This window comes from Octodon degus, unplaced genomic scaffold (genome assembly GCF_000260255.1).
Source record: "Octodon degus isolate 3935 unplaced genomic scaffold, OctDeg1.0 scaffold00232, whole genome shotgun sequence".
Lineage (NCBI taxonomy): Eukaryota > Metazoa > Chordata > Mammalia > Rodentia > Octodontidae > Octodon > Octodon degus.
The window spans coordinates 785,806-797,651 of record NW_004524808.1 but is presented as its reverse complement, the minus strand read 5'-3'; the positions used below and the strand labels follow the sequence as shown (position 1 = coordinate 797,651).

Here is an 11,846-nt window from a genome sequence, read left to right as displayed (position 1 = left end):
GCAGGATTTTGGTTTTTCTCTATAGTTTTCATAGTGTAAAATCTGAGTAGAGAAAATAATCACTCCTGCTTTATGGTTCCTTACTATGGCTTCTTAAAGTGAGCCAGGCAAGCACACTCAGACCTCGTGTGCAACACATGAAGCTGCTGTGGCCCTCTGCTTGAGCAGAACATAGGGCAAAGTCAGTAGTGAGTATAGCAGACCCAGCCAGGACCCATGAAATCTCAGAACAGCAAAGGTGTCTTTGGGCAGAGTGACAACCCTGGGCTTCCTTTTACAGCTTTTGATAAAAATGTCACATGAGGGCCACATTTTCTGTGCTGTGATGCTTACATCACTCAAATCAATTTAGACTTCTATTTCTAGCACATGTCACAACTTGGCTTTTCTTTTTTATAGAAATCTGAAGCTATTTTAAATCTGCACTCAAGTGCTAGCAGCTAGGCTTGTACTGCTCTCTGTGGCAGCTGTAGCCTAGTTGAGGACGGAGACTTCTGGGATGGGTAGCAGGAGCCTGGGACATGCTCCTCCAGGAGGGCAGAAGCTGTCCTCTCTTCCATTGGTCCTTAGAGAGAAGGTCTGCGAGGCCTGCCTGGAGAAGAATGCTGCAGGGTCCTCAGAAACTGGGCCATCCCTCTCCTAACTCTCACATTGTTTGTCCCCGAGCTGTTTGCCCTGCAATCTGAGGAGACGACTGACTTTTCATGTTTTATACATTTTATTCATACATTTCTCCAACTTTGAAATGACAAGAGCCCAAATTCTATGGTTTTCCATTACACAGCATCCTACAGGTATGTATATTCTACAAAGAATACTATGGAGTTTCTCTTCTTCCCTGTCACACGAGATAACTGATTAGGGTTTCCACTTGCGCTGCGCTGGCAGCACACCAGCGCTGTGGTTGAGGGATCAGGACAGGAGGGCGTGTGCTAAGGCATGTAAATAGATACACACAGAGAGAAAGAAAAGCAGGACATTTACAAAGAATCCGAACCTTTCCAATCCCTTCAGCTCTTCTTGCAAGCTAAGGCTTTGCTGTACCCTGCAAATACTTACAATTGGATACGGTGAAATATACAACAACCATTAACATCTCTCTCTTTTTATCACTGAGACAATACTTCAAAACCTTTTATAAAAAGGCAATAATACATACAGAAAAAAGAACACGTTGGCAAAACTTTATGCAAAACCACCCTAGAACTGAGTTTGAATGGCGATGCGCCCACATTGTAATGAAACATGATGTTCTGGTCTCAGCATGTGAAGGCAGTGCAGCCTTTGCACCTGGGAGCTGCCACCCACTGCATGGAGGACATTCCGGGAACGGCTAAGACTGGCAATCAGTGCCTCCAGTTCTTGATCTCTTCCAAATGAAAAAAATATAGGTGGGGCTACCCGTGGTGGAGGAATACCTATTTCTACTCCCAAGCATAACTCCTTTGATAGACTGTACTTCCCCTGGACCCAGGGACATCAGTAAGATTGCCCCAGGCCTCCATCGGTAAGAACACTGGCATGTCTCCACAGTCATGCTCCAGAGAGAATGGAGCTAACTCTAAGGGATAATCAAGTTCCAAGTTTCTGCACGTACATAGAGATGGAGTCATGCTTGGGGCCAGAAACTGGGACTCCTGTGTGGTTGCAAATATCTCTTTCCATTTTCTTTTGCTCAGTCCATTTGCACAGGTTCAGGGGAGTTGATGGAGGATCAGGTGAGAGGTGGTGGGAACTCAGAATTTTTTCTCCCCTGAAAGAGCTAGACTTGGGAGTGCCTGCTCTAGAGATGATGTTGCCATCTTGTCACCGCTATTTCTGGAGTCCCTGTGTGCCCACCTACTGCAGCCCAAGGGCACCAGGGAAAAGATCAGATGGGGAAATAGCAGAAAACAGACTCTTCATCACTTTCCCCACTTCCTGGTTGGATGTGCCAGCTGCAGTTCACTCCCCTAGGCTGGGCAATCTTGAGACTTGCTGTATCTCTGGGGTTAAGGTGTATGGACTTGAGTGCTTGGGCAGAGCCAACCATGCAGTCAGCCTCAGTCTGGTCCTGTAAGTGGAGATACCAAACAGAGGAAACCCTGTCTTCCAAGGGGTCAGGAAAGAGAAAGCTCTGCCCAATGAACTGAGTAGCGATCACAGCGTGTAGCCCTTCCGTAAGCCGCATGAAGAAGAAGCAAGATCTCTGAGAGAATTAATCAGAGGCGCAGAACAAGAGACGCGCTCAGAGGCCTTTCCCCTCTGGCAGTCACAGGGAGCCTCAGGATTGTAAGCCCTTGTAAGGAGGATGGCCTGAGGAGGCTGTGTTCAGTTTTGAAAAAGTGAAAAACACAAAGTGCACACCAGTTTGATGACAGGGATGAGGGTTGTAGGGGGCTTGCTTTTGCAATGCTGGCTACTGTGCGCTTTTCCTTTTCCCAAAGAGATGTTTTTATTGAAGAGTTTACTAATCCATTCATTCTCTTGGTAGCTTTAACAGCAAGCTAAGCTTACCTTTGCCCCAAGTTAAGAAACTGATCTGAAATGTGCTTCGGCCTCCCTTGCCCTTCAGGGGCAGTCTGTACTCTGGGACTCTCCCTTGTCCAGTTTCCTGGAAGGTGGCTTGAATGACTCAACTTTTGCAAGGAATGAACTCGAAGCCTTAGTAAAGACATAACTACAAGGAATTTAAAAACAGAGGAACATGGAGATCAAAGGCTTGCAAAGGTAATATAGCTTCAGAGGAAGGCTTGGCCTGCTCAACCAGGCTGTGGCAGGAGGAGGCGGACACTGGGACAGGGACATTTCCTACAATTCTCCATGTGGTGAGGAACTCTGCACGTCATTAGCTATTCCATCACCAATAGGATGGGCTGGGAGGATGCCTTCTGAATGCAAATAGCAAAAAGTAGGTCAACCATTTCTCTTCCTCTCTGAGCAGATATTTTAAACCATCTCACCTGACAGGAGATACATTTAATTGCATCTAAAAAAGCTACAATGACAGTGGGAAACTTCGAGATGAATTAAATTGAGTGATATTTTCCTTTTCAGTGTTCAAATGGAATATGCTACCTGTGCAAATTAATTGCGGTCTTAAGATTAGCAAATCAGGACATTTCATCTTTTTAATCAAAAACTCAACATATCAAAATACTCCCTTGTCCTGCCATGGGGAGTTGGCTGAGGGTGGGGATCACCTTTAGAGTATGGTTCTGGGGAGTGCTTCAACTGACCACTGATGAGATTTAGTAATGCAACCATTTCCTCTGCTCTTTAAAAGGAAAAAAAATAGGTTTCTGCTGATGGAATGGAGGCAGCAAAGAAGCTTTGAGTAATTTTCTCTGATTGCTTAGTGGACATTTGTAATATAGCAGCAATGCACCGAAATTACTCGGCATTCAGAGCGGTAAGCATTCTCCGCTGGGTCATAGAGACACTGCTTTAGAAAGATGTATATTAGTGGGATGGAACAGACGACCCATTTGAGAAGTCGATGTGTTCCAGGTGCAAGGATTTCACCATCTGCATGCCGGCAAGAACAAGGCCTGCCCATGTGCTTCTCCGAGCCCGCAGAAAACAAGCTGGGGTGTGGGGGCTTCTACCAGAGGGAGGGGCGGCCCTGCTTCCCGTGTGTCAGTTGTGTTCTTCTTTGTGCTTCACTGGAAAAGAGGTAGTGTGGGCACTGTGACACCGAGAAGAGCCAGGGCTGTGCTCAGTACCACTGCAGGGTGGACTGGCTGGCCCTGGTATCAGTTAAGTTTTGGTCAGTCCTGACACAGCCCTAAGCAACTCTTGGAACGTGTGTCTTTCCATCTAGGGTGAGACCACTGCAGGGCTCGCCTCTGGTATGCCTGGTCACCCCACGGTGGGGCCCACCATAAGTAGCTCATTCACTGCCAGGTCAGTAACCTGCAGATGCGTCCTGCCCCTGACAGGAAAGATCAGAAAACAAAACATTGGTGATGTTCAGTAGTGGTGGATCAGGGCTGGTGTGTTGACAGTGTCAGAGGAGAAATGCCTTCTCCACTCAGTCCCTTCAAGAGGAGCTGTTAGCTCCGAACACACCCTGCACATCCTGCCAAGGCACAAAGTGACCGAGGCCATCTAACCTACAAGAAGCAAAAATGATGGAGCATTTGCAAGGATTGCAGGTTACTGGCATCAATTCACACTCTCACATGCCAAGGAAAAGCATTCTCCTGACCTCCTGGCAAAGAGGCTGGGGACCCCCACCCTGAATCTCCTGCACTGGAAGAATGGTACCTCATGGCAGGGTGATGAGATGGTGAATGTCTCTCAAGCAACAAGGACAGATGATCCCCTGTGCCAAGGGCTACAGCAAGAGGAAGGAGAGACCACACAGGTGGCCCAGGGGGACAGCGTGGTCCAGGCTGCGCCCAGGCAGGCTGTTTCGTCTTCCTGCCTGCCGATGCTCATTCCTGGGCCTTTGATGGGTCAATGAGCATCTAACGAATTATAAAATTGAAAAGATTAGCATCTTAGAAACCTGAACAAATCTATAATGAAATGAAGGACCCAAAGGCATTTGATTATTGAGCACATAAAAGGAAGTATATTTAAAAAAATTGGTCAGACTGTCCTGTTAGTTCATCATTTTAAAGGAATTTACAGGGCTGTTATAGATTATCCTTTTGGAATAATTCAGTTTATAGCAAATGCCTAAACTGGTTTTCTTCATTGCACAGTATTTTCTCTTAAAATGGGTGCTTTAAAACAATTACATACAGATTAAAAATCCTCATTTCTTTGCTTAATTAAAACATTAATACTTTTAGACAACACAGATCTGAAATGGTGAAACCAGCAATTCCCCCTCCCACCTTACAACAAATTAAATTGAGACAAAATTACAAACACATTTCACTACATGATTATTATTAATAAAAATCAGTTTCTTTTTCTTTTCTTTTTATAAAGTTGCCCAAAATGCAAGGGATGTGCATAGGTTTACAACTTAGTCATAATAGCATTTTATTCTTATTCCCCTGGGTGTGCCCCGTGAACGGAATGTACTTTGCTGTAGATTACAGATTGTTTTGTCCAACACAGACACACCAACAGCATAAACGCTCGCGACTGTCCACATGCATTAAGAGTCAAGACCCAACTTCAAATCTCTAAAAGGTTTACAGGGTGCTTCAAAGAGACAGTATCACATTATCTGGATGTTACATAAAGGACTTAAAAAAAAAGCTAGTCTAAAAAAAAGAGAGAGAAAAAAGGCCTTTAAAAATTTATGACTGTTTTGTAATCGCTAGACTAATTATTTCAAATAAATAGAGGAAAGAAAGATATTCCAATCCATAAAATCAGACTCTAAAAAGAATGTAGTGTTCCACCCCCAGTCAAGGTAACAGAATCATTGTTTATTATTATTAAAATAGATTATAGAAAGCAGCATCTATTTTGTGCAGTTTTTAGGGGCCTTGGAAATAAAAAGCTATGATTTCCAAAAATATAACATTCCAAAGGATTGAATAATACATACATTTAAAGATACATTTTATTAAAGTTTAGGAGAACTGATTAAAAAAGATACTGTCTCTTTAAATTAGTGTGTAATTGTTTTTCTCCTCCTATCTATTCGGACATGACAATAATTATAAATGTAGGTCACACTACAACTAGGTAGTCTCTAGGGACCATGACCTGCTGACACAAGGCCGGTAACAAAGAGGCGTTTCCTGGATGAGGTGGCTCCCAGTTCTGCTCAGGGATCTGGGGAGACGCTTAATAGACCCAGGAAACCGGGACCCACTGTGGGGCTGTGCACACGAGCTCCACGGCTTCCTCCAGATGTCTGATTGTCTCGTCGATTTCATTGTTGATAATTGTGAGATCAAAGTAGTGCGCATAGGTTCTCTGCAGGATGTCAGACTCCTTCTGCAGGCGCTGGAGAGATTCATCCTACATGGGGAGGGCGTGGATGGGCGGGTGGGGAGGGCAAGCACACAGGAGACAGGAGTCAGATGTACTCTTCCTTTTCTTCCCATCTTTTGTTCCAGTGTCAGAAACGGTCAGGGCCAAACCTTGCCTGATGTGCCACACCTGGGCACAAGGCCAAGATGGTTCCGTGACAGAGGAGAAGAGGGATCCTGTGATGGCAGGGTTCTACAACTCCTGCTGGTAACTGTGACATGCAACAGGGGCTCCAATGACAAACCAGACAAAACAGACACTTGAGCAAATACATTGCCCCTAGCAGACCTAGCTGTCCCCTCAAGTTAGGGAGGGTGAGGCCACATGAGGTGGTGGTCCTTGTTCCCATAGCCCGGGCCTGCAGGGATTGCCTGTCTACTGGCTGGGAGGGCTGCGCTGGTGAGGACACAGCTCTTGGGTGCCCACTCCATGGCCAGCAAAGTTCATTCAGAACTCAGCTACATTTGTACCGATACAGTAAGCCTCTGCCTTTGCCTTTTTTACTTAAAAGTTCAGTGTGTTCCAATAATTCAATTATGTATTATGGGCCTCACTCAGTGGCAGCGGGGCTAGAGTCAAAATCTTTTTGGATGCTACATAATGGCTGCACCAGATCTTTTTTCAAATATAATAGCAACAGGCATCTGATGAATCCCCCCAGACTGGTCTGTCCCATGTACTCACCTCTCAGGAAAACAACTCTGAAGAAGAGTAGCTACTGAACTCCAGGGAGGCCTGCTATGGCAAAGGGCGTTCCTTACCTCACAGCTTGCTACAGATTTTGAGAACTCTCACCCAGATGAGCCAACAGTGGGAGAGAATTTGGGATCCTAAGTTTGTCATGTAAATACAGTTTTTCAGTAGCAGGTCTTGAGCCAGGTATGATGCTCATACCTTTAATCCCAGAACTTGGGAGGCTGAGGCAAGAGATGGCTGTGAGTCCAAGTCAAGCCTGGACTACAGAGTGAGATCCTGTCTCAAAAACACAAAAACCAAAACCAACTCCTCCAAACCAAACCAAACCAAACCAAACCAAACCAAACCAAACCAAACCAAACCAAACAAAACAAAACAAAACAAAACAGTTCTTTCACAAGTGGGATCTCTTAAGGTCACTGGAAAGAAGTCTGCCTTTGCCTCTCCATGGGTTCAGTTTGTTATGCTAAAATCTCAAAGGCTAAATTCTCATTTTAAATAGGGGAATTCTGTGAGTCAAATTAACCCCCTGAACCCCCTTGCACCTGCCAAATGCCAGGTAGGTGAACTACTGGCATGAATCTTAAAAGCTAGAGAGGCAATGAAATATCTATGTACTTGATTAGCATCCCTCTCTCCAACTAGGGCATGAAGTTGTCTTATGTGGCCTGTCATTGCTGTGTACTGGCTCTAAGGGTAGTGCCTGGCACACAGCAAATACTTAATGAATGCTGTGGAAAGAACAAGCACTTGGTTGGCCAGTGCTGGTCACTGTAGGGCTTTAAAATTATTAAATCTCTAATTGAGGGACTAAGTAATTCTACTAGGGAATGAAGGCCCAGTGTGACAGAGACATCTCTACAGAAAATAACAGATGGGGTGACTTCAAGGACCTATGAGCTCTAGACTCCACCCCCCAGCTTAGGGCCCCTCCTCTTCTTGAGGTCCCTCTGTTATTTGCAAGAAGCTCTTTGTGGTGAGGTCCCTCAGAGGGCCAGACTAACATTGGCTTGGGTGGGCCACTCTGGAGAGGGCAGCAGAAATGAGATGAAGAGATTAGACACAGGCTGGATTCTCTCCCTGCCCTGCAAAGGGGATGGGGCAGGGCAGACATGGGAGCAGTGAGTGGCTGGAAGTCTTTGTCTTTCCTATCAGGATGGTGACCCAGCACACTCTGAGACTCACTGCTAATAGTGGCAACAGTGTTGATAAGGCCTCAACCACTAATTACCTCCCAAGACCCTACCCACACATATTCATTTTATTTCCTTTTCCTCTGTCATGCTGGGTCTTTCTTATTCATATTCTGTCTGTCTGTCTGTCTCTACTCTCTTATACTAGAGATAGAACCCAGGGCCTTTCGCATGCTGGGTAAGTGTGTTAGTGAGGAGACATATCTTCAGACATTTAAAAAATTTTATGCTGAGACAGGGTTTTGCTTAGTTGTCCAGGCTGGCCTTGAGCTTGCAATCCTCCTGCCTCAGTCTCCCATGCGCTGGGATTACAGGTGTTCACCACCATGTCCAACCAACACACATTCTACTTGCACTTAAAAAGCATAGCATTTTCACTGTGCCTCTACTTTATAATGAATGGAATGCGATAATCTCATTTTAGGAAACATGCATTCACCCAAGGACGGGTGTGCTTGCTACCAATATGCAAAGGAACAGTTCCTATGAAGTTACTCTCTGGGCTGGGTGAGCCTGTTGGAATATACAGTCCTGGGCTGCAGACTCTCTAGCAGAGTTTATGATGTGCTCAGAAAGCTGGGCTGATGAAAGCATTCAAGAAAATTTATGGCTGAGAGCATCACAGATTTGATATAGTTCTCTTTATAGAAAAATAAAGCTCCCTCTTCTGGATCTTTTAAGCCAAAGCTCTGTCAGTTTCCTCCTTGACAATATCTTGTCTGCAGGCTTTATTTACATGTGAACAGGTTTTATCAGTGAAAACAAAATGCCTTTATTCTAGCAGCAAAAGCAAGGGTTTGTGGGAACGAGATGGCTACATTCTACGTCTATGAAAAGAAACAAGGCTGTATTTCATCTTCTCCTAGCTGGTACTTACAGGCAATTTTCTGCACCATTTTGGCAGCTATGGAAAATTGGTAAAAGGGCGAGAAAACAGGCAAAACAAAAACAAAAAGCAAAGATGGTAATTCAAGAAAAATAAATGGTAACCAAAGGATAAAAGCTAACCACAATGTGGAATTTCAAACATGCTTGTATATTAAATAAGATGGGAAAGGTGAATTTAACAAAGGAATATGACTTGTACAAACCAAATGACAAAAAAAGATGACTGAAAATATGAATAATATAGGAAAATCTAAATATTTGACCTTCTCTAAAGGCATACAAAGTAAGAATTTTTAACTCTTGATTTAACTGTACTGTAAGCTTGGGTGGGTTTAGACTAGTAGTTCTTCAGGATAATGTTCTTAACCAAGGAAGGGACAGGTAGGCACTGTTGCACTTAGCAGACATTGGCACTGCCTTTTATCTGCCCAGTATCTGAAAGCTTTCTGAGTAGGAGATGCCCAGCCAACATTGACAGGCACTGTCTCTCTGTCTTGAGTTGGCTTGGGAGGGGGCAGAGCTCATTTTTTGTTTTTTGGGGATGGAACCCAGGGCCTTGTGCATGATAGGCAAGGGCTCTACCACTGAGCCACACTGCTAGCCAGAGAGAGCTCATTTCTAAGTTTGGTTGTCACCAAGGCCTAAATAGAAGGAGAACCTGGGAAGCCTGGCCAAGGTCATGGATTCTCTGGGGGCCTCTTTAGGCAAGGAATCCTTGATCCAGAACTGGTCCCAGGGCTGCTGTGGTCTTTGAATAATCTGATTATGACAGGGAGTGGGCTGGTAGCTCTGAAAAGTGAGAGACCTGGAAAATTTCTGTACCGGGGTAGGCCAGAGGGTGGGGGAGCTCAAGGTATTTATCCCTGGACTTTAGAAGCTCAAGCTCTGGAAATATGACTGCTCAGCATCAAAGACGAAGAGCTTTGCTTAGCTGCCTTGATGCGACGGAGCTTTGGTGTTGCATATACAATACACATGCATCCTTACAATGGAGTGTGTTCAGGTGGGGAAAGATAAATTCATCCTTACCTCATTTAAACCTGGAGTGATGGTTGGTGCAGCAATAAAAACAACAAAAGGAGCGAACTCTGCAGTTCTCAGGACCTTCAGTGCCTGTGTAAAGAAGAGAGACAGAGTGAAGAGAGAGACCTAAAGGAAGAAAAAAAACTAATATAACTTTCAAGTGTGTCTATAAAAGTTTAGACAACTGAAAAATTCAAGCCAAGGTTCAAATTTTTGGCAAGGTAGTATGAAATGTACCAATCTTATAAAGAACATATATGACTTCTTTTCTTCTAAAGGATGGACCATAGTTTTCAGAAAATAAATGTTGACAAGCTGGATTTTTTTTTTTATGAATCTCATGAATCGATGAAGATTCATTTTTTTTTTTCATAGAAGTCAGCACTGACTAGATTGGTTAATGTTCATTTGAACCTGTTATTAGTTGCAGCATGAATTTTAATTGATGGGAAAAGCATTTTGGAGGGAGACTTGGACCTGCAGGCTGGCTTCACACTGATCCAGAGCCCACTTTGGCACATTCGTACTCAAAATTGCTGACCCAGGATAGTGAATCCTGGCTACTGTAAGCATGCAGGCTGCACTCCGACTTACATAGGCCTTCTGAGTTACCATGAAGAAAGGGCCTAATGGGCTTCATTGGGAAGGGGACCATGCCCAGGGCAGGAGCCAAGGCCCAGAGCCTTTTAGCTGAGTCTTGGCACTAAAGAGATTGTGTGGCTGGGGTGATGCACTGGCCCATGATAAAATGTGGCACACAAGACAGGAGTTTTGGGCCCCTTTCACTACCCTCCCAAGGCATGCCAAAGCTCTGACTACGCAAGGTCTTCTCTGCATAGATATGCTGCAGAGCTCTAACACATGTGGCTGGACTGGACTGTGCTAGGGATCACTGCTTCAGCTTTTCCCCTGGGAGGACATGGCAGTTGTGGAGGTTATACATGCCCCTTAAAGGACACAACATAACACATCCAGGGACCCAATCCACAAGTGACTGACGTGTGTGTGCTAAATATCTTGATGTTTTTAAACAAGGACTTATTATAACTATTTTGTTATCTATGCATTTTATTTTTTTAAATGGTCTTTAAATTTGCTTGTATTCCCTATTTCTGTTGTTCTGAGTTTTGATTGGCTTATTGTAGTGACAACCAGACTGGTTTCCTACATCCAGTTTTGATGCTGTCCAATCTACACTCTACCTTGCTATTAGAATGATCATTCAGATATGCAAATCTCATAGCTGTCTTGCTCCAAGCTCTTCAACAGCTGTTGTTGATCTTGAGATAAAGGACAGCTCCTTGACATGAAGGTCAGGGCCCTCCCTCATAAGCTGGGCCATGTTCAACTTCTTCAGAGTCCCTCTGTTTGTCCCCCAATGGACTGGCCTCACTGAATTATTTGTACTTCTGGAAAGGGTCAGATTCTCCTGGGTGTCCTGGCCTTTTTACACCTCTCTCTCTGCTCAGGCCTCCCCTTCCCTACTCTCCTTTTTGCTTGTCTAAGCAACCCTTCAGAACTCAGTCCTAATATTTTTTTCTCTGGAAAGTTCTGTGGGAGCCCTGTGACCCTTCCATGTATTGTTAAAGTCTGCATTCCAATTCAAGCACAAGTCCTTGGGGACCTTGAACACAGAGACCACATCTTGTTCAGTTGTCTCTAGTGTGTCTAATATGACCCTGGGCACAAACTTCCTTTATGATTCAATTAAAATAGAAAACAATACATCTGAATTGCACAAATTAGTCTTCTGAGGTAGGTTCAACCAGAGAGCATGCTGTTCTCTTGGTCAAAGGAAATGCCTTGGCCTCTGAGTACACAGGCATGTAACACACAAACCTGATGCTAAGGCTTGGACTTCTCTTTTGAGTATAAGCTGCACTTTCACTAGGATTCTATTTCTGATTTTAGTCCTATAGTATCTTCTGGAAGGTTAAGGGAACCTTCTCCATTGTCTTATCTGTCTATCAAAGTTGTTTCTTTTTCGAGGTACTGGGAATTGAACCCAGAGCCTTGGCTATATCCCCTGTTCCTTACATTTTTTTAAATTTTGAGAGTGTCTTGTTAAGCTGTTAAATGGCTCAGGCTGAGTTTGAACTTGTAATATGTCTACCTCAGCCT

General features: G+C 44.3%; 1 protein-coding gene across 8 annotated transcripts in view; it reads right to left on the bottom strand.

The window, feature by feature from the left end:
- Nucleotides 1–4,535: 4,535 nt before the first annotated feature.
- Cask (calcium/calmodulin dependent serine protein kinase) overlaps nt 4,536–11,846 on the bottom strand; it is a 514,903-nt gene continuing 507,592 nt past the window's right edge. For 7 of the 8 annotated variants that reach the window (XM_023705877.1, XM_023705878.1, XM_023705879.1 and 4 more), the window contains 2 exons: nt 9,732–9,815; nt 4,538–5,913 (listed from right to left, as the gene is read on the bottom strand). In XM_023705877.1, coding sequence (XP_023561645.1) covers nt 5,737–5,913; nt 9,732–9,815 — 261 coding nt within the window. In that variant the 3' untranslated portion in view covers nt 4,538–5,736. Of the gene's footprint in view, nt 5,914–9,731; nt 9,816–11,846 lie in introns of all 8 variants that reach the window. The other variant, XM_004645575.2, reaches the window with a different exon arrangement.